Source organism: Hetaerina americana, unplaced genomic scaffold, assembly GCF_022747635.1.
Source record: "Hetaerina americana unplaced genomic scaffold, ioHetAmer1.1.p SCAF_2, whole genome shotgun sequence".
Lineage (NCBI taxonomy): Eukaryota > Metazoa > Arthropoda > Insecta > Odonata > Calopterygidae > Hetaerina > Hetaerina americana.
This window is the reverse complement of record NW_027286763.1, coordinates 37,817,425-37,839,689: the sequence shown is the minus strand read 5'-3', so window position 1 is coordinate 37,839,689 and position 22,265 is coordinate 37,817,425. Positions and strand designations below refer to the sequence as shown.

The following is a 22,265-nucleotide window of genomic DNA, read 5'->3' as shown; positions in this document are numbered from 1 at the left end:
ATACGCATCATCATTCATAACAACATGCGAGGGATGAATTCTCTATTTTTTTCGGCTTCCTTTTGTTCTAATAATGATGGTCCACAAACGATACTGTTGTTAGCGGTTTAAGAGCTACCGCTCTCCGGAATACCGGCTTACGATAACTAATTTAAAATAGGAAATTCAACATGTTAACCATCTTTGTATTTAATGAACGCATTCATCTCTTATTATTTCTTCTACTTCACTCAATTCTTTCAAGGTTAATTTTAAATTATTGAAAACTGCTCTAATTTATTTTCTAATACATTCATCTTTAACTAGCTATTCTATTTCTTAAACCTAATTACATTATTTTTAAGTGATATCTTTGGCTTATTTAACTGAGGTTGAGTCTGAAAGCCAACCAACAGCAATTCTATTTCTTGCTTGACTAGCTAAAGTGCCTCACAATTATTAATTATTTCAATGAAAATAATTGAGCATTGAATATTAAATTAGCGTCTCCAACATAAACTTCCGCTATCTCAATATCAGTTATTTGGTATCATACTAGTCAATTTGGGAGCAAAATCTTTGTGTATGGGTTAAAAACCCCAAAAACAATGAAATTGGATAGCTTAACAGTTTTAAGCTTTTTTTACAATACACATGATGTCGATTCACAGCATCATAAGGTGAAACAGCATAAATGGATCCCTATTTTGAGAAAAAATATTCGAATATTTATGAAGGATTAGCAAGTAAAATAAAATCCATTGGAAAAACACAATATTTCCGTGTTAATGACAAAAAATCGCTCATAGCCGTAAATATGATTCCGCTTCTGTATTGTGCCTCGCTATTATATGCCCTTTTCTACTAGTGGAATTTGATCGTCTTCATTTAGAATTAATGATCTGCTTCTAACAGGGGCAAACATTATTAACTATTTAGCATTAGTTCTCTTTGGCCAAGTTCACCGCGTTGCAGAATTTTGCAAACGTTTATCGGAGTATCACGAGGGATTTAATTCGGAAATTTTATTAGGCCATTCATCTCAGTGATCTTCCGTGACTGGTCCTCTCGTTCCCCTCGCTCCGGCCCCGGACGATACTAATAACGCCCCCCCTCCTCCCCGCAACATACACACCCACAAGGCGAGTTTCACTTTCGTTCCTCCCTCCCAACTCCTCACATTCCCCCCCTCATCGCCCTCTCCCCTGGTCCGATTCTTTCCCACCCACCCCTCATCCCGTCGATCTCCCTCCCCCAAACCACAAGGCCCACTCCCCTTCGTCACCGTCCCTCTTCTCCACGCCACCTCCCTCTCGCTCTTTCGCCGGGAAAATAAAAAGAATGGAGAGGACTGGAGAAATATTCTCTTTCCTCCCAACCACCACCACCACCACCACCGCCGCACCGCACTCTGCACGAACGGAGCATTTCAATTCTCTCGAACAAAGGAGTCGCACGCCCTTCCCGGAATTTATCGCGCGGGAGTCGTTGAGGTGGGAGGGGAAAAAGGGGGGTATGTTCGGAGGGGGGTGAAAGGATAGGGGTGGAGGCAGTGTGGGGGGGCGGGTAGGAAGGTTGGGAGGGTGGGGTGGGTTTGGCGGGGTAGCTGGTTGGGGAGGCAATCACTTAGAGCGTGTTGTGGACGGGGGTGGAGGAAGGAAGGTGGCGGGTCTCGCGGGGAGGAGAGGAGGGGTTGTCGAGAGAAGGGCTGGGGCAGGGCGGAGGGATGATGGAGGGAGAGCGAATGAGGCGGCAGATGAGGCCGAGTGGATTTTCGAGAGGAGGAAATTTTGCGGAAAATGTGCGACAAACGAGGGAACGGAAGAGAATGTGCGTCTTTCTTTTGATTCGACGCAAAAATCACCCTTTCTCTCCTCCTTTGACGAACGAATGTGATAGTCGTGAGTGAAAAATGATAGTGGAACTGGATCGTTTCCTCAGGAAATAATTCGTTAAGAATACGAGTACCTTTAAATGATTCACCTCTCTCCAATACATTACAGCCCAGCAATCATTTTTCATAAATTCAAAATAATGATGGTTTTTCTATTGTAGACATTGGGTTGCTTTGTTTCTCCAATAATTAAGGTCCAATTTTATCATTGAATTGACTAATGTGAATCCGTTTCATGCCAAGTAAAATTCAAAATGAGGCAAGAAGCATTAAAAATTGACCTTGTGGTTAGTCTTATATAAGTATTCCCTTAACTAGCCAGATTGGCTTCATGATTTTGTATACCTATGTTGTAAAAGGATATCAGCAGTAAAGTTGAAAAAAAACATGGAACTTATAGTTCTATTACTTTTTTTAAGACAAATCGTATGGCGAAATGCCTTGATATCATTACGGAAAAATGACATCATTTTAATGCCGTTAGTCAAGGCAATAGAAAGTAAATTTTCCTTTATGAAATAAGCGCACAATAAAATAACTTTCTCTCTTAAGGCAAAGAAGGAAGAAAATCGTCGTTAGTCAGCTAAATCTAATTACAGTATTCTGATTATATTGCCAAAATATTTTATTGCTAAATTCATGAGTACTTAATTTCAGTCTCCGATTGGCGTACTCATTAAATACATGATTTAGAATACATACATTCAACATGTATGACAGAGGCTCACACTAATATGTTTATATTTGAAAAAACCGAGTGAGTAATCGGAATAGCTTAAGTTTGATATATATATATATATATATATATATATATATATATATATATAAATATATTTATACAGTATATTTATATTAAATTATATAAATAATGTGATATAAACTAGCCGTTATATAAGTCATTATTTTAACCAGCCCGAGATAATGAAATAATCTGAACTGTTTGAGGAGGTTATCTATCACTAACTGAATTAAGGGATTTCACTGTAGAAGTAAATTTGATAGTGTGCTTGAGGTGACACTATGGCCAAATCCCAGAGAAGCAAACATTTTCCTTGATACAATATTTATATTAGGAATTTATGAATGCCAACTGATTTGATATTAGGTACCTAAAATAGTACATGAGGTTTTCGTTGTCTTTATGAACTTCCTGATCTATCTTATATCAATTTTGATTTGTTGTAGAATAAAAACTTCCATAGAGGATGAGTTTTAATTGTTAGTTTTCAAATTTCTCGTAGGATTATTCGTTGAGATACAGTCATCAATAGTCACGAATCCTACCCATCACCTCGAAAGGAGATATTTAAATTGGGTGCTTCTCAATTGGTTACATTCCGCTCTACCCGCGATCGACTAAAGGAGCTGGTCTCTACAGATGGGCGGCATAGTTGTGTATCCAGGCTCCACTTTCTCCGGCCACCCCTCGGCCACTCTTGCGCAAATCCCGCTTCCGCTCGGAAGGTTTGGCCGGAGTGTTTGCGCAACCTCGCTCCCTCCGCCAACCAATGATGCGTGCGATCCCTCTCACCCGAATAACAAATCCCCTTCATCCGCCCGCCACCGCCCGCTACCGCTTCCCACCTCCCTACCTACCCATGGTCCCCAAGCGCCACGGTGCTTCCACCCAGTCCTACTGGCAATAGTGCTGCCAGTCCTACAGATTTACCATCCCGATGCTTTAAGTAGCTGTTTGAGATAATAAACGAGTTCCCAGTTAAAAATAAAAAGTACTATGTTAAAATATCCTTAAGGCACTCAGTACCTTAGAGGAACAACTGGAATATCAGACTACCGAATCAATAGCGAATAATTAATATAAAATATAATAATTAGTTTAATTAACTTTTATCACATTTTAATCTTATTTCTATCTCGTTTGCTATTTCAAATTGGCCAATGGCAAGAGAATGTGCACATGTTTATACTTTGCTGATCTAAGGGTAAAGGTAATCGCTAGAGATTTAACTTGCTATGTGAGGTCCCTCTGCGTGCATATATGCGATTGCTACAAGGGGTACATTTTTTACAGCCAACCTGAGAAACTAAATCGATTGTAACATGTTGAAAATTCAATGAAATTTCTTCTCAGAAGTGTTTCGAATGATCGCGCATTAAAACATACCTGTACGCGTTAATACAAACAACTACAGCATGTTTTCCAACCAAAACTACACTTGAAATGAAAAAAAAGAAGGTATCTTGTCAGCGGATTACAAAAGCAGAGATATTTATGGCCGAGGGTGAAAGCAATTGGTGCCATCGCATTGCACTCGTCTCAGCTTTCTTCACCATAAGTCACTCTGTGCAATCAAGTAAAACAAGGTCCACCGCTTTGGGCGAGGGGGCTATTTGGGGCGGACCGCTTGACACTCCAATCGCTCCGATAACGAGAGCAAAGGTCGCGGTGGATCGGAATAAAAAAAATTTTGAATAAATGTATGCATTATGGCCAAGGGCCGATTCGGATCCCTCCCCACACCCTGAATCATCACCCCCCACACCCCCCGCACGCCTCGTCGCCCCGCGCTTGCCTAACAAGAGTCTTGTTTAGACAAACCTCAGTCCCAAGCCGCCGGCACCCGCTCCACAATGGCTTGGCATCGATAACCCCTCCTCCTTTGGCGGATCGGGAAGGGGAGGGCACCGTGGGTGGAGGGTGAGGGCAGGAAGCACTTTGAAGGGCTCCCGCACCGTGGGGGAGTGAGTTAACGTGGGTAAGGGAGTGAGGGAAAGGGAAGGAGCAGGAGATAGCGGTGCTCTGCGTATTGATTTTAGCTTGTGCGATAGAGGTGGAGGGATAAAATGGGAGGAGGGGTCGGGGAAAAGAGGGTGAAGTTACAGTTGGAGAGGAGGGGGAACTTGGGGGAGGGGGGGGTGACGACATGGTTCGGGGTAAATGGCGTATGTCGTGGACAAGGGGATGGCTGGCTGAAGGGGTTGCTTCTGTATATCTGTTAGATGCTCTCGAGTAATGTGAGGTTGTTGCGCAAAGGGAGGATTTTTTCGCAGCCCTTGTATTGGGGTGAAGGGGAGGGGGGGGAGCGCCACTTCGCGTACATTCATGTCTTCTCTCTTTCCCTCCTCACTCTCTCCCATCTAATCCTCCCCTTAACACTCTCCTGCAATGGCTCTCCACCAACTACGCCATCCCTCTTCCCACCAAAACCTTATTTTTTCCACCACCCAAGAATAAAAAATAATATGCCTACCCTCCTCCTTCATATCCTTCATTCTTCCATACTCCTCCTGGAAACCCTGGGGGGTTGACACACCCCCGTCTCCTCCCGTTCCGTATCTCTTCCTGCCGAGTCTTCCATCTCCCACCCCTTTCTCTCCATTTCTCCCTCTCTCATCCCCACACGAAAAATCCCGCAACCACTCGCTGAAACACTCATAAACATCCCTTAAGCAAACGCCACTTTGCTCCCCTCCCGCAATCCTCCCCTCTCCTGATATTTCAACTCCTTCCCCTCACTCCCCTGAGCAACCCCTCCATGAAACTCCTGTGTTAAATTCCCGCCCCATCGAAAAAACAAACAAATGTACACTGCCCCTCTATAACGAGTGCCCTGTTGTGCGTGTGACTGTGGGGGTGTGGGTGAGAGTCAGTGAATCCTTTGGAGAAGTTGAAGAGAAGAGAAATAAAAAAAAACGAAGAAATAAAATAGTTTTTGGATCGGATAAAAATACGGTCCTATCTTTCTGAGACAACTTTCTGGACTGACCTTTATTTATGACAGTTAATTTATGCCTACCTCGGAGTCATTGAGCTAACTACTGAAAATGTTTACGCCAAATGCCGTAAGGTATACAAATTACATCCCGCGAAATTTTCGTGCAATAAACACTACTGTGATCTAATAAAAATTTATTTTCTGTTAATAATACAAACTCTTCAATACAACGAGGAACGTTGATACGCATCCTGGATGATTCCAAGAGGAACTGGAAAAAGACTTGAGCTTGGAGTTCTCCATCGGGCTTAATATTTTTATTGATTTTATTGTTACGAGGAAAAATTAGGCTATGGAAATTTGGCAACTTGTATATAAAGTTGGATATTTGATGTAAATTGCCTGATTTCGGGAAACCACTCCTAGCCGTTACGCTACAAAACGTGGTGTGTTTATGTGGGATGAACATTCATTAAAACCAGTCCAAGCTCCATGGAGACCCCAACAGATATCAATACTCTCTAGTGGTGGTAAGGGATGCAATATATTTACGCTTTGGGAGGGGGAACTGTAAGTAAGAACATTAAAAAAGATACGACATTTTGTTCTCATTATAAAACTAAAAGAGTTAAGACAGTGATAACGAAATGACCGCGATGAGGCACAAGAGATAAGGTCCCAGTGTGAATATATTTTATAATGTGACATATGGAGTTTGCTAAGGTACGGAATATACTCCAAAATATTTGGAAACTTACATTTAATAAACGGTTTTTGTTTCAAAATACCTCTCAGTCATGCTTTAATGCATTAAGCTGTAAGTACACGACGGCGTAAGTCTAGAGAGAGTGGATGTGGACTAATATTACCGTGACTTAAATAAGGATTCGGAGAGCAGTGTAAATGGAAACATCGAAATGCCAAACAGTTGGGATTTGAAACCGGAAAGAAAACTCCAATTTGAGTCCGGCAGTACCCCAGAACTCCACCGTCGAACAATTCGAATTCAGCGAATTTCGTCCAGGGAAGAAGGCTTTCTAGTCCCCGCTCGCCCGCTTGTCCAAGGGGATGGCAGAGCTTTGAGTTCCGCCTGTTCCCTTTCATATTCCTTCTCCCTCCCCTTCTATTTTTCATCATTTCTTTCGGTCCGAACAAAGTGAGAGGGCATTCCGGGGGCGACGCGAATGGCGAACTAATTGAGGCTGAATGGAAAGAGGGAAGGAGAGAGGGAGGAGAGGAGATGAAGAGAAAGAGGAGGGAGAGAGAGAGAAAAAGGTTGGTATAGGGAGACCTCGCCGCCACGAGGACAACAAAGAGCCCTTCCTCCTTCCACCCGCGTGGGGGCGGCTAATAAGGGGTGGCGGTACGCGGGGGCGCACTCCACGGACAGCGGTTCTCGAGTGCGGTCGCAGAGGGGAGGAAGTGGACGAGGGGCGAATGTCACTCGTGAAGGAGGGTAGCCCAAGAGCCGCGTTCCAAAAAGACCATAGGTGGTCTCTCTACGATTGATTTGGTATACCTATGTACATACAGGTCTACGATTGATAAATATTACTTAAATCCGCTGTGTAATAAATAATGTATAGATGATAACTAGTAAACGAAGGTGATGAGTTGCTAGTTTAGTAGAAATGAGAGGGAGTACCGACATGGGCAAGTGTGACACCGGGTTATACGGAAACACTTAATGCTTAAAATATTTGCCCGTCATAACGCCTAAAGAGCTGTTGGAAACCAAAATAATTGTATAGAAAATTAAATAAACCTAGAGCTCATAGTAGTACACAATGTATGTCTACAAAAAGAATTAAATCTAATAAAGTGTACGGAATTCGATGCCAAACTGGGATGATGTCGTGGGAAATGATGTTGGATGGGCAAAGAACGGATCAAATGAGATTAGTAGTACTTCGCATCGGCATCTCAATATATTTTTCCTATTCATCGGAATCCGTTGTAAAAAGTGATGAAATCTTATACTTAGAAAAGATGATGAACGAGTGAAATTAACTGAGAGTTAAATTCAAGAAAATTAGGTCAACAGTTATTCAGCTAATACGAGTACAATATTTAAAGCACCGAAGTGAATTGTAATTAATAATCCAGGCTAACTTTTGTCTATTAAACTCACTGGACAAAATGCTTTTCGTTCACACAAGATGTATGGCCACTTGAGTGCTCAAGAATTGTACTTTATTCTTCGAAGTACGTGCTTACGTCGTACGGTGACCGACAGCTGAGGTCATTTGCGCCATAGGGGATGGACAGCAAAGGATGAAGGGTGGAGAGAAACCCGGTGTCAGCATTAGCCTGCGCTTAACGAAAAGCGCCAAGGGGTCCGCAGCTTAACTTCCTATCAGACGGACTCACTCAAAGTGCCCTCCAAAAAGCACCTCAAGTAGGGATCGGGATAACACTGAAAAATGTCTTTCGAACCCGGGCCTTCAGGACGGGAAGCAAGTACGTTAGCCCACGTGCTATCTCGATTCACTTATTATTATTCTTCTCTCACAGTTTTACTGAGCCATTGGCTTAGTTAACCCTTCTGATACAGCAAAGAATACTGGTTCAAATAGTTCTATATATTCTTAATATATTTGTTGATTCCTTTACTTTTAAAGATCAGTGATGCGAAAATCCTAGAACACACAGCATTGTAATTTAATATTTACTTCATTGATGATGTTGGGGGAAAGGTATACCTATAGGCTTCGTTTCAGAAAAAAATTTAATATTAACAATTCAGTACAGTAGGGGTGAAAGGGGTTGGGCACCGGGGCTGCTTGAGGAGGTAGAGAGGGGTTAATAAATTTCTAGGGAACGGTAAAAGTGGCCGCGGAGGGTAGGAGGAGGTTGAGGGCGGGGAGTGGTGAGGATGGAGTGGGCGCTGGAATCAACGCTCAGTGACGCAGAGGAAAAGAGAGAGAGAGAGAGGGTGGGAGGGAGGAGGGATTTCAGCCGCCCGAAGGCACCACTGTCTGCCTACGTGGCTGTGTCCACGCACAAGTGTGCGTGCGTATGTGTGGCTCCCGCGAGCTCCACCTCATGTAAGCACCATTCTCCCTCTCTCTCTTTCTCCTCTTTCGCCTGCCCTCCCCTTACCTCCTCGTTTCTCTCTTCCTCCCTTAATTTTTCACGCTCCCCCGTTCAAGCTCCCACCATTCCCTCTCCCGTCACGACACCTGCGACTTCCACTTTTCGCCCTTCATTTGTTATTCTTTCCCTCACCAGCCACACGCGCGCGCGAACACACACGCGCACACACACACACACACATACATTATTTCACACTCTTCTTCATGCCTCTTATGCATTCTTTCCCTCTCCCCATCATCAAACATTTCTGATTTTATTAAATTGGCCTCCACGTCTTAATGGTGTACCGAGTCGGTATTTTTTTTACGCCCCGGTTAATTTGTGAACGACAATGGTGCAGTGAAAGAAACCTCTATTTAGAGGAAATTAGCCTCCGTGAGCGAGCGATACTTGTTTTTGCACCGAAAAGCAAGCCCCACGTGGAAATTTTCATTAAAATTAGCTTGTGTGAAAGCTGAAATCGGCAAAAATTTTTTCGTTTATTTACTTCATTTTGTATTAGACTGGGAAAGAACATAGAAATGAAATTGACACAAAATATTTGACCTTGGATCAACCAAACTTTACAATCAGTTGACATGACTTATGGGAGGTCTATCATTTGCTGGAATCATAGAGAAATAACTACTCGAAAAATATATTTGTTCATCAGGTATTTATTTTCATTTACTAATGACGAATAGTGGGTAGAATGACTTTAAATATGCTTTTCTGCGAATATTTTGGCGACAATGAATTCAATATTGCCGAAAATTGAAATAAAATATCATTCCCTGGACTGCGTCAAGTTTCATTTAATTAATTAAAGGTGAACTTCATATTCACAAATTTGTATTTTGAAAGTAGCAGTTTTTATACGCACCACCATCCGATTTTAATTACTTTTTTACTCTCAATGTGCTCCAATGAAATTTGTCTCAGCATATACCAGACAATTAAATATACATTAGAGTATTTTAAGCTGCAATATGTCGTGTGACAATTATGAAATTTTAAAATCCTATTTTTATTCTTTTTTAATTAACTTTGAAAAATCCTTCATAATTATAACATCATGAAATGGTAATTTAAGCTTGCTGATTCAATTTTGAATTTTAAAATAATTATAGTGGAATTCAATAATGTTATTTTATTTTAATCGTAGAAATTAAATAAAAATATATACTCATGATGAAATCAATTACTTATCAGTAACTTAATATATACGAGGCTATAGAAAACGAGAAAGAAAATGGCAAGGAAAAATAATTTGCTACACCATTATGCTTTCCCAAATGGCGCAAAATATGGTCTTCCTGCCACATTTTCCACAAGGGAAACTATTCCATTCACGGATGTCTTAACTCTAATGCCTATTTGAGAAAAATTAGCCCTTTCCCTAAACAAACGTTTACTTTGGTCGTCCGAGCTCATGTAACAAATGTTTCTCCCACGTAAGAAACAGGAAATCTGCTGTCCGTAGAGGAAGGAGGAGGCGTGTCGTGTGGCTGTCAACCGCTGCCGGGGCATCTCCGCCGCCTTACCCTTTGAGAAAGCAGAAGCAGCCGTCGTCGGGCGGGGGAGTCGGAGAGTGGTGGGGACAAGGGGGGGTTGCACTGTGGCGAAGGAAGGGTGCGGAGGGACGGGGCAAGGGTCTCCATCCTCGTGTCAATCTACTGGCGGCGCCCCTCTGATGAAACCGGATGGCAGTTGTCTACACACCGGGAAGAAAAGTCGAGCCTCATGCCGGCGCCCGCAGTCAAAAGAACATATACCAACGGAGCCCAAGGACAGTTTGTGCTCTGTTTGGGCTACGATTTCAAGGAAAAAACGCATTCACATCGATAATTTAAAATTGATTGTGTGGGTATAACTTATTTCTCTATGATAGCAATATTAGATGGACTGATTTATTTGCCGTTGATTTTAATCAATAGAGAAAAAGATGGTTATTATATGTGAATTGTATCTTGCGTAATAAACTGGTACAGATGGAAATAGTCCCCCTGCCATGACTTTTTACACTGGACCTAGACCTCAATCATCATTTGTAATGCATTATTTTATATTTTAAAATGTTTCCAACACTATAAAGAACCTGACATGTTGTGTCCAGCAGGAATACGTGTAAATGGTTCCCTTGAAGGTAATTTGAGAAGCTAGAATAATTATATAACTGTCAATCATGCATCATTTTAGTCATATTATTAGACGATATAGCCATATAATATTAAAATGACTCCATTGTAGCAAATATTCTCTCTATAAATCATTATTTAGTCACAAGAAAAATATATAGGAAACACAAAAAATTACTCTTTAAATCCATTATTTCTTCTTTTTTTTGGTGTTTTAAATGTATTAATATGCACCTACCTATACTTTATTGTTGCTAACGAACATGCAATGTCATTAAAAATTCTCCCAGCAGATTAGAAAAAATATTATTATAGAGATAGGGCTGATAGAGCGACAATGATAAACATGAAATAGAATTCCTGTTGGGTCTATATGGACCGTAAAATAGAAATTTATATATATATATATAAATATATATATATATATATATATATACAGGTATATATATATATATATATATATATATATATATATATATATATAGAAAAATAATGTATATGAAGTACACAAACACAGAAACACATCGGTGGCGTGGACCACCGAAAATTCGAAACCGAGTTTATTTTCTTTTTTGTGTTTCTGTGTTTTTGTACTTCGTATGCATTATTATTCACGTCCGTGAGACTTCCACAAAAGTTTCCACCTTTCCCACCTCTCCTGTGTTCGTCCTTTTATGTATTCCTATCCTTTTTCCTTATATCTATTTCCATGTGAATGAATATTTGTTCGCCATTTGGCGGGTTTTCGTGATTGACTGTACGTGTGTATACCTACGTTTGTGTGCGTACATAAATAAATACATATGTATTTGATTAATCATATAAAAAATACACAAGTTTTATCACTCAGAGCGGGTCCCAGGTACCCGTTTTTGGCCTTTTTATTCGGAAACTTAGGGGGTGAAGGGGAGGGATGATGACTGAAGAGGGAAGGCTGTTTAAGCGGAAGGAGAGATTTGGAGGGGTCGGAGGGGGAGAGGAGATAGCTGGGGGGACAGGGGGCAATGAGGTGGGGTAGGAGGTTAATGAAAAGGGGAACAGAAGAGGGATGTCCCGGGGGAGGGATGCTGCATTAACGGTTTCACTCTTTTGATCCAAACTCTAAAAGAAGGCTTGCGAATATTAAAAAAATTATGAAGTGATGAGTAGTCAAAAAGATGCTGGAAATTCCTCGGTCGAGATGGTGGCATGCGGTGGGGAAGGTACGGAGAAGAGGGAGGCGATTAGAAGTGTGGTCGGGAGTGGGAGAAATGGACGTCGGAAGCGAAGGTGTTGGCATTGGGTTACTCGCGATCCAGTGGGGTTGATTTCTCGGAAGTTTACGGTAGTCTCAAAAATGAAATTCGGTGTATTTGCATAGCGACAGACAAAATGAAAAACCACTGCTATAATTTTTCATGGCTGCAAAGAGGGACCTGCGTGTTTATGTGTGTGTTAAACATACATCTGTATATATTGATTGGGGCATATGAATGTAAGGAAAATTTTAAAAATACATGTAAAGGAAGAACTTAAGTTTAGTAAATAAAGCGGAAGACGGATTGCAAGAGGAAAAAGTCACCCACACACACACACATTGTCTGTGTGTGAGTGTGAATTTTCCTTCAAACACGTTGGTATGTATTTATGTTATGTATATGTATATATATATATATATATATATATATATATATATATATATATATATATTCAAAAACGATTAATTGTTCCGAATAATCAGCAATTATAACCGGGAAACACCAGTTGATTGAATATTATGGAAACTTTCGTTTTTATTTTTCCTTTTATCTATTCTTCAAGCAAGAAGCTTTGACTCCGGCAGTCTAAAGCTTAAAAAAATTTTGATTCGGATTATGGTGTCGTTTTTATCAACAGTGAATACACGGTTTATATTGATTTATCGATCGACTTAGAATCTCTCTAAAACCTTAGAGTTCACGTCATTTTCACGTGTGCTAAAAAATACTCTGAAAGGCTACCACCGTGAAGGGTCCAGGGCCGCATAGAGCCTTTCCCGATATTCTGCACGCTCCCCCCTTCCCTTTCCCTCGCTGAAAGTCGATGCGGTCAAAGCAGGCTCCCGCCCTCCGTGCCGCCCACTCGCCGAATGGCTCATCAAGGCAGAAGGCCCCTCGTGGGGTCTCCGGAACGGCCCGCCGACGTCCATTCTGCCCCGCCGGCCGCCCCGGGGCGACGCCTCTTGGACTCCTCTTTCGCCCTTCCCGTCCCGTCCCCCCCCCCGCCCCCAGCCACTCCCTGCCCGCATCGCCCCTCGGTGCGCCACCTGACGGTCGTTCCGAGTCATCCGAACGAGCAAATTTAAACTCTCTTTGGCAAGTAGCCAGGGAAATTGGGAGAGCAGAGAACGGCAAACAAACTAATTTTCGAACTAAAGCACGGCTTCCAATTATTTTGGACGGTTGCCTTTCGTGAAACCCTGTCAGCCCAGTTGAAGCCCCGAGGAAATTATGGTGGACGAGAGTGGCATGTTTTTCTAATGGCGGCGTGGAGATAGACAATGAATGGGGAAGGATGTGCAGGGACCGCGCCACTTTTAACGGCAATAAAAAATGCCGTCTGCTGCAAAACGGAAATGATAATATTGAAAGTGGTTAGCTATTAAAAAAAATGTTAATGGTACCTGCATAGTTCTCTTCATTTATAGCTGAAAAATAGATATTTCCCATGCCATCTTTACATACTACCAGAAGACATAACTGAATTGACTATTTCCGATTTTTTAGCAATTCATTTAGTGAAAATGTTTAATTACAGTAGATGTAAATATTATCTTACTACGTTCATCGAGCAGTATACATTGGATTTTGAAGTTTTAACGAGGGTTTCGTTTGGGCATTTACAATGGAATTGAGTATGATAATCGAAGTAGGTAAAATACACAAAGTAAATCACATTTTGCGATAATTTTGAACTCTCAGATATAAAATACCAGGTGATGACAATGGCACTGTAAGGATAAGCATATAGCAAACATATATGGGAGTTTATATATTCACTAATGAAATATGAATAATGGAATATAAATAAAAATTATAAAATGCATCATACTCTTATGGAAACGCACTCGGTAGGACAAATAAATAGATCCAAGTCAACTCTGTCTGCATGAATGCTCTCCCTTAATTTGATCTCAAAAATCATATCTAAGTGAAACATGCTCTACTAGAAGGCATGGCTGTAAGAATGTATTTCAAAATGGAAAATCAAGACATTGCAACGCCAACAAAAACTGAAGATACTAAATAATTTTCTATATTGATAATCCCCAATTTCCCACAGCAAAAACAATAGTGCAAATTCGGCAATGGTGTTCATTGATTACCACGAAATTTGCTGATTTTACGCCTATAGTTAGTAATTTCCGTATTTTAAGTACCAGTGACTCTGCCTTTACGTTCAATTCCGTTGTGGCAGTCCTATGAAGCTTTTACGAAGCGGAGTTTTTTCAATAAATTCCATGAGTGCGCGTCGTGATTGCGCGAAGTGAATGTAATGCTAGGCTTCACCGACCCCATCGAATCTTTGTTTTCTGCGCTCCGCAGGTTACGCTGATGCATAGCTCGGGACGCATTCGTCGACTTTGCGCAACTCGTTCAGATCGGGGAATAAGGCCGAGCAAATACACGAGTGGGGAACGGGCGAATCGCGCCATCAAGGCTTCCCACCGACGGCGGCTCCATATCCCTCGCCGCTCCTCCTCCCCCTCCTCTCTAACCCCTACCCACTGCCTCAGCCCCCTTTCGAGGCTCCCCCGTCCAAAACTCCCCCTTTCCATTTCCTGCTACAACGCCCCCCACTGCGCCCACGGAAAACTTTCAACCCTCCCTCCGCCTTTCCGACTTCCATTCCGGCAACGTCCTCACCCTCCCTTCTTCTCAACCGTTCTATTCCTCCAAGGATCCCCTCCACCTCCCCACTCCGCCCAAAACTCAACGACAGAGAGAGGTTGACGCCATATTGGACTATAAAGTCACCATCTTGTTTGTTTTCCTGCCGGGAGTTTGGAAGTGTGTACTCACCAAGACAGAGAGACCGGCTCGAGTCAGGATGAGGATTTTGTTCCTGGCAGTAACCCGCCTATCGTGCACGATTGCCACCATCGTACGGGGTCCAAAGATTCTCCAATGAACATTTTGCGAAGTGGCTCAACAATCTATCAAATAACGCATACTTCTGGAAGGCAGGTGACTAAACGTATCAAACTAGATCGATTCGTTTCTGATACTTCCCGGCCTGTCGACCACATAATCCTCATTATATTACATATTCCAGCTACGGAAAATTCGGCGTAATAGGGGATGATTAATTGCGTACAGTAAACAAATGTAGCAATTCTTATTGGCCAAGTTATTCGCTTCTAAGATTTCTATAGACGGATTATCGATTTTTGTTTTATACGAGGAATTTTGTGTTTGGTGAGCTCTGCATATCAAATGCCGATTCTTCCGTTGTCGAATCAGTGCCAATGTTCTTTCTCGTATCAAGAAGAATATCGCCTAAATGCTGTCTTTGCTCAAAAGAGATTGCAAAGAAAGTATTCTGTTGAAAGACAGCATTAATTGGGCATTAACCAGCCACAATTTGATGGGGAAACATTTTAATGAATGCCATTCATTGCAGGACACACATGTATTGGAAGTGTGAGCCACCTACGCTTTCCAAACTTCGCGGCCCTGAGAGCGTGAGCCATCGGGAATTTATATCGCAGGCGATATATTTAAAACTTTTGGCATTCCTTACATATCATTTCATATCTTCCCACAAGAAACTAAAACAATCTAAAACATCCTTTATAATTTCTAATCCTTTTAAACCTGAAGCTCTACCTACGATTCAATTCCAAATATTGACGTCTGATACACATTTTTAGTGCATGTATATTTTTGCTTTGAAAAGTTCTAGTTCTTAGTTGCTGACTGTGAAAAAAAATATAAGGATTTAAATTAATCTTTCCACAAAAAGTTGTTCGCACTACGTAATAAAACCTTCATATTAAACGATGCATTTGAGGATTTCTTTAATTTGTGCGTTGCCATAACATTCTATTTTTCACTGGTTTCGTTAAAATTTTAAATATTTTTAAATATTAAATTCTTTTAAAATGTGGTACCAAAACTAGAAAGTTTGCACTTATGTAGGTGAACCATAAGGTGCATTATCAGTCTTAATATTACTAAGGAAGTACGAGTACTCGTAAAAAGGGTTGGCAAATTACTCTATGATCAAATATTGCCATATGGTCTTGTCTACATTCATTTTCCGCGTCAAATAACATTAAGCTCCTTTTTAATATTACCAAGATCGACTTTTCTAAAATCTACGCAGAATGTCAGATGACTTCAAAGTTTTGGTTCATACCAAGTGGTCGGCGTTCATTCACGAAAAAAACCCCGAAGCTAAAAGGCGGGGCTGGTCTGCATCAAGCGAGGCCTTTAACGCCCGCGCCCTCTTGTCAAACACTGCCCCCGTCCCTCCGGCATCCAGTCTGCACCCCGGCCATACCCGCCCCCCGACTCGCCACTTGCACCGACAGAACCCCCCATCCCCCCTTCCCTCAGTTCACCCTCCTCGAACGAATCAAAGTTCGTTAAAAATCCGCAGCGAGTGGACAGGACGCCAAATGTTTCAGTTGGTAATCCATTTTCCTTCGGCCGAAAATAAAAATCTGGTGCTCTTTTAACGTCCGCCTTCCTGATTTTTATTTCTATAAATCCTATTTTGCCCACGCCGGTGAAAAAAAGGAGTCACCCTCTTAACATATCCCTTGGGGTATTTATTTATTTACTTATTCATTCACTCACTTCCCTTTCACTCCACCGACGGAGCCACCTATAACTCAAAAGCCTCGCCGTTTCACTCACCGACCCTCGTGTGTCTCCTCACCGCTACCCCGTTGACCGCGAACCGCGCCTATAAGCTCGGTCCGAGCTTATAGGCGCGGTTCGCCGAGTAAACTTGACTGAGGGGCCACCCCTTCTTTGGGCGAAGTTCACTCCCTCTACCTCACTTCAACTTGAGGTGGCGGGGACAGCACCCGAGGCTTACTTCAATCAACAGCACCCGGAAGGTTCATGCATTTACAGGTCTTGCCTTTAAAAGTACTAACTCCTGGACTATCCACTCTTCGCTTTTGGGGAAACTCGGAGAAATTTTGAACTTTACGTTAATATAGTATGCCTTCGGTTTGCATGAAAGTGATTTTGGGTGAACATTCGGCTACTGAGAAGAGGCGTCCGGGTTCAATTCCGGGTAATTCCTTTTCACATTAACCCGAGCTCTAAGGCTGCCTGGCTGCCAGATAATTCTGAAAAACCGTGGGCGGCTTAAGGAAATTTTATTGGATTTCTGGGGTTTAGTACGAATTGCACTCCATCCTTAAATATGAAACCAAATCTCTGGTTAATTACTTTTGCTTTAGCTGGTATGCCAAAATGAGAAATAATGAAGACAAGATTAAGATCAAGAATAATGAAGGCTCGAACCTGTAGTTCTATCCACGAAGAAACCAAGCATTTCTCATTGAAATCAAGATTTCGACAAACGCGCGATGATGAAGGTCTAACTTACCGTAATAACTGCGTTTTCAAGAGTCTTCATCATGGTTTTTCATGAAAAATGATTTCAGGTTTTCTGCCTGAAAATTATAGCTTCTGCTTAGCCAGTCGACCTTTAAACCTTAGTACCTGACCCTAAATCTTGAAATATTCATCGCATGCTTAGGTACAAGATAATTTTCTATTTTTCTATATTGCATTACTTTACTACATTACATTAATGAATTGAGAGCTGCAGCACGCGAACTTAAATATTAAAGTGATACGTACTATAGAGCTCTCAACCCTACATGTAAAATTGGAATTGAACTTAGTGTTAAGGAGAGAGATACCTCATAGAAGAATATGAGTTAACAAAAATTGAGAAAAACCCACCGTTATGGTCAGATACGCTGGAAATTTAATTCTTTGTATCATTTAAATCTAAAGAGAAGTAATTCTCCTACATGAATTAAAGATAAGTGATGAGTAAATGAGGATTCAAAGGGTGGTTTTTAGAGACTCATCCTTATTTAAGTGCAAATGGAGTAGTTTCAGGCGTAACATGATGGAATTTGGGCATAATCAAGAAAAGATAGCTACAATTTTCCACTGGATAAGTTTAATAGTACAGCGATGATGATGTAATACATCGAAGCCCGGTCTTCCTATTAAACTTATCAAGTGGAAAATTTTTCCTATCTTTTCTTTGTTACTTATTTAGTGGTTTCCTTGAGGGGCAACTTATATTAAAGATGATAAATAATCTTTGATTATCCTATAGTGGAAAATATATTCTCATCGTATTTAGTTTGCGTTTAATGCTATCATTTTCTTGAACGACAGATTTCATTCTTGACAATGGTTAAGCACACGAAAGTGTTCTATATATCTTTTAATCTCAAGTGATCGGCGCGTAAATATTATATATTTCATCCAATACGACTTGATTCGGTAGGTAATTTCAGTGATTTTTTTTTAAATATCTGGTAATACACCATCAATCCTTTAGACAGTTATTGAAACATATGAACCATTATCGTGTACATTATTCATTTTGGAATGAAATATTGCAATAACAAACAAGCCAGTCGTAACGTTAAGTCGTGTTTTGGGTATCAGTTTGTATTTATTATTTAGGTATTAATAATTGTCATTCATGGTCTGCACCTTCATTTCACATCAGCGTACGTGTGAGAGGAGTATTAATGTAGAATATCTCCATTCAATCAGACAAGTTTTAATTGTAAGATATTCATCAAAATTGTAATAGGGCATTCATGGCATGAAAAAGAAAATTACAGCAATCAGCTAAACATTTCCTGTAGGTGGTTGATTAGAGACAAAACTTAACACATATTTTTATTAAAATTAAATTTATACCTAATAAATGTATTACGTAAAACAAAGACTTACCAGGCATACAGGAACCAGAAGCGAAAGAATTTTTCAGCTGAGGGAAACCTGTAAAAAAAGCAATTTAATCTATTATGCACTGTTTTACATTTTTGTAAGCATAATTATGAAATAATGATCGGTCACAATCAGTTACCAATAGAAATGGACAGCCTTTATAAGCAATCCTATTTAATACACTGCTAAACCATTGCTCTTTTGGCTCCACTAAATCTGGCTATTGGAAGCATTATAATAATTTATACATCAATCACAATTTATAACCAAGACATTACAAGTTTCAAATAGACTAAGAATTGTGCATATTACCTTTCTTATTAATATTTTAAATACCGTTTTTAGTTTCCCCTGATGTTTCAAGTTATCCAGGGCGTCATCATCCAATTATTTCCAAATAGCATCCGAGATGCAACTTAAATTTTCTATTAAATTCTCCTCTCGAAGGAAAAGTTTTGGTGAGCTTACTATATTGGATGAAGTGCTATATATAGCGCATGATAAGCTGTTGAGGTCGTCACAAACAGGAGGAAAACGTTTTCGTGGATGCTACTCCGTCCAGCCCGTCTCCCAGCAACCTAACTCAACACCCCGCCGAAAACTCTTCCAGCCACCCACTCTCTCCTCCACCACTCTCCCTTAACCGAAGACGTCTTTGCATCTACTTCCATTCCACCCTTCACTGCGCACAGCTCACAGGGATTTGGGAATCGAAGCGAAGGAAATAAATGGTCCCTACGTTGGTCTCCCATCGATATAAGCCCACTTACGTCATCGGATACACTCATCCATGTATCACAGATACATTTATTTATGCGGATACACGGTGTCTTGGCTCCACAACGCCCAAAGACGTCTTTGGTAGAATTTCCCGACAGCCCTCGATTCATGTTCACCCCCTCCCAGATATCTCTCTGTGGCTTCACCTTAACAAGTATTCTTAAATTATTTACGCAAAAAATATTTAAAGTTGAAATGATTTCTGACGGTAATTAGCTTGTGAGTTGTAACACCTATTGCTAATACATCGAAATTATCAATGTTGGAGCATGCATCAAACATCATTGAAATCTACAGTCGCAACTTTTGACGGAGCCTTACGTATATCTCAGGTGGAATTTGCTCGTAAACATGCGTATCAATATATCGTCTCCATAGGAAGCACTCACATCTTCGATGCATCATACAATTGACATTAAAATAAAAGTATGTTCGCTTAGGTGGAAATACAAAGTAGATTAAGTTCCATCAAGTGAATTTTGGATTTTAGAGCAGAACTCATGCACAAAACAAAGCCTACAGCGAGCGACGTAAATCATACAAGGTTCTTGTATTTGAATTGCTTTTTGGATGGTATTTAATAAAAATTTGGCGTGCGTTTATACATGCAACTCTTCATAGATCAAATTCGTATGATGCAGTATCTTCATATATACGTACCTACGTTAGCAAATCAATCATACATACATACATCAGTGGAGACGACCTAATAATTTTTACAATGCTGTTTGTGTGGTGTTTTATTATTACTTGCAGTGGATGATTACTCAACTCCCTGAAAAAATATTTAGATTAAGAATTATAGCTGGAACGAGTCCACCAACAGATTTTTAATTTACTGCTCCTCACAACAAATGAATTACTATTTGTTGACAGACAAATAAACCAAATTTATTGCATATAAATCGACAGGAAATCATTTAAAAATGAGTTTCGAATCGGCTAAGAGTTAGAGACCCACATCGAAATTACGAAATTCAGTGCGGCCAGTCCCATACAATCTCTCGTCAATGGAACGTGACGTTATGGAAATAAAAGGGAGGCGCATATTCTCTTGGAGGTCCGATTGGCGAGTAAGTGATTGGCGAAAATAATTTGCAACCAATAATTGGAAACTCCCTGTATCCACTCGTTCAATCAACTCTATTTCCTGTGACGATGGCCGAAGTTATTCATTTTTTTGTTTGCTCGGGTCTTCGGAAGCCTCTGTAATGGCCCGGGAGTGGGTGTCGGCCGTTTGGAAGGGGATTGGAGGGGGAAGGGTGGTCGAGGCTCGGACGGGGCATGACGCAGTGGCCAATGAGGGGAGCGGGATCGGAAGGAAGCGGCCAAATGAGATCGGGAAAAGGTTGGGGGCTGCGTGGGTGGTGGAAAGGGGTGGGGGGAGAGAGCCAGAGAGGAAGGTTTCCCGTACCGGGGTTCCGCTGCGGCCGGTGGGCGACTGGCGATGGACACACCATCTATTGATCACTTCTTCTCTAATGGTCACGGCAAGATCCATTAATTTTTAAATAAAATCAGATCCAAAAAGAACTATCACTAGTACGTGAAGTTTGGCGCGTACAATCGATTTAATAATTAACTTTCAAAGAATATTCAACTTGAAAGCCATTTTTTGAAACTTAATCTTATTTTTTTATGTGAAATTTATTACAGAAGTGAGAAATTTGTCATTAAATAATTTTTGATCTGAAACTGGCAGGATGAAAACTATTATAATTTTTACTGCTATATTATTATGATCACCAATATAAATTCAAAGCCTAAACATTTCTTATAGATATAATGACTAAAGTTTTGGTTGAACTTTCAAATAGTGCACGGAAGTGACCTTCACCGAATAATTAATAAATTGTTATCTAGATAAATAACTGTACGTTACAGAGGTAAAAGGTATAATAAATGTAAATTTGAAGGAATAATATTAAATATAGGGCGTACCTGTAGATATATTACCTGACTATTATGAACCTAAGAGCAAAATAATCTAGAATCGAAGGAAATTTATTTCAAAAAGGAACCTGCCCACAATTAAACTATTGCGATTTATTCCATTTTGGTTTCTACTAAGACACGGGCGGGTCAACAGTTTTATCACTCTCGTCGAGAGCCTAACCTTCTGCGGTCCGGTAGGTAACCCCGGAGAGAACGGGAAGGTGGGTTACACCAGTGGGTGGGAAAACCCGAGGAGGGCGAACGGAGACGTGAAGGGAAGGGAGCTGAGGGGGGTCACTGTTGCGAAGGTTAACAAGGAGATTAAGGAGAGGAAGAGGAGCAGGAGGGCGAAAAAGAAGGATGGGGAGGAGGGGCACGTAAATGAAGAAGAGATGGGTGAAGCATGGGGGATGGGGAGGCTGTCGGGGACGGATATGTATCCACAAAGAGAAAGAGAGAGAGGGAAATTTGTGGAAAGAAGTTTCCACCGATTTCACGAAGCGCCAACAAAGGGTGGCCACAAAGCGGCCCCTCCGCCCGGCTAATGAGGTCCCCCTTAATCCCTCAGATGGATGGATACGGGACGGATTTTACGCGTGTGCGTACCCGCTAGCCGTGGAGCTTCTCTTCGAACACCCCTACTCTAACCGTCGACCCCCACCCAACCCCCTCCCCCTACCCCCTGGTGCCCGTTGCCGCCACACCCAGAACGTCCACAACCCCTGACCCCCACCCCCTCCCACTCTACCCCCCATCCCGCTCCGCTCGCTATTCGCACTCCTTTGAAGCAAGCAAAGTAATCCCCATCCTCCGACTCATC

At 41.2% G+C, this 22,265-nt stretch overlaps 1 protein-coding gene across 4 annotated transcripts in view; it reads right to left on the bottom strand.

Annotated features, from left to right (window-relative positions):
- The window catches only part of LOC139687970 (homeobox protein unc-4 homolog), a 401,108-nt gene that overhangs the window by 281,791 nt on the left and 97,052 nt on the right, over positions 1-22,265 (bottom strand). For all 4 annotated transcript variants that reach the window (XM_071585352.1, XM_071585351.1, XM_071585354.1 and 1 more), the window contains exon 2: positions 18,734-18,781. In XM_071585352.1, the coding sequence (XP_071441453.1) occupies positions 18,734-18,781 (48 nt within the window). The remainder of the gene's footprint in view (positions 1-18,733; positions 18,782-22,265) is intronic.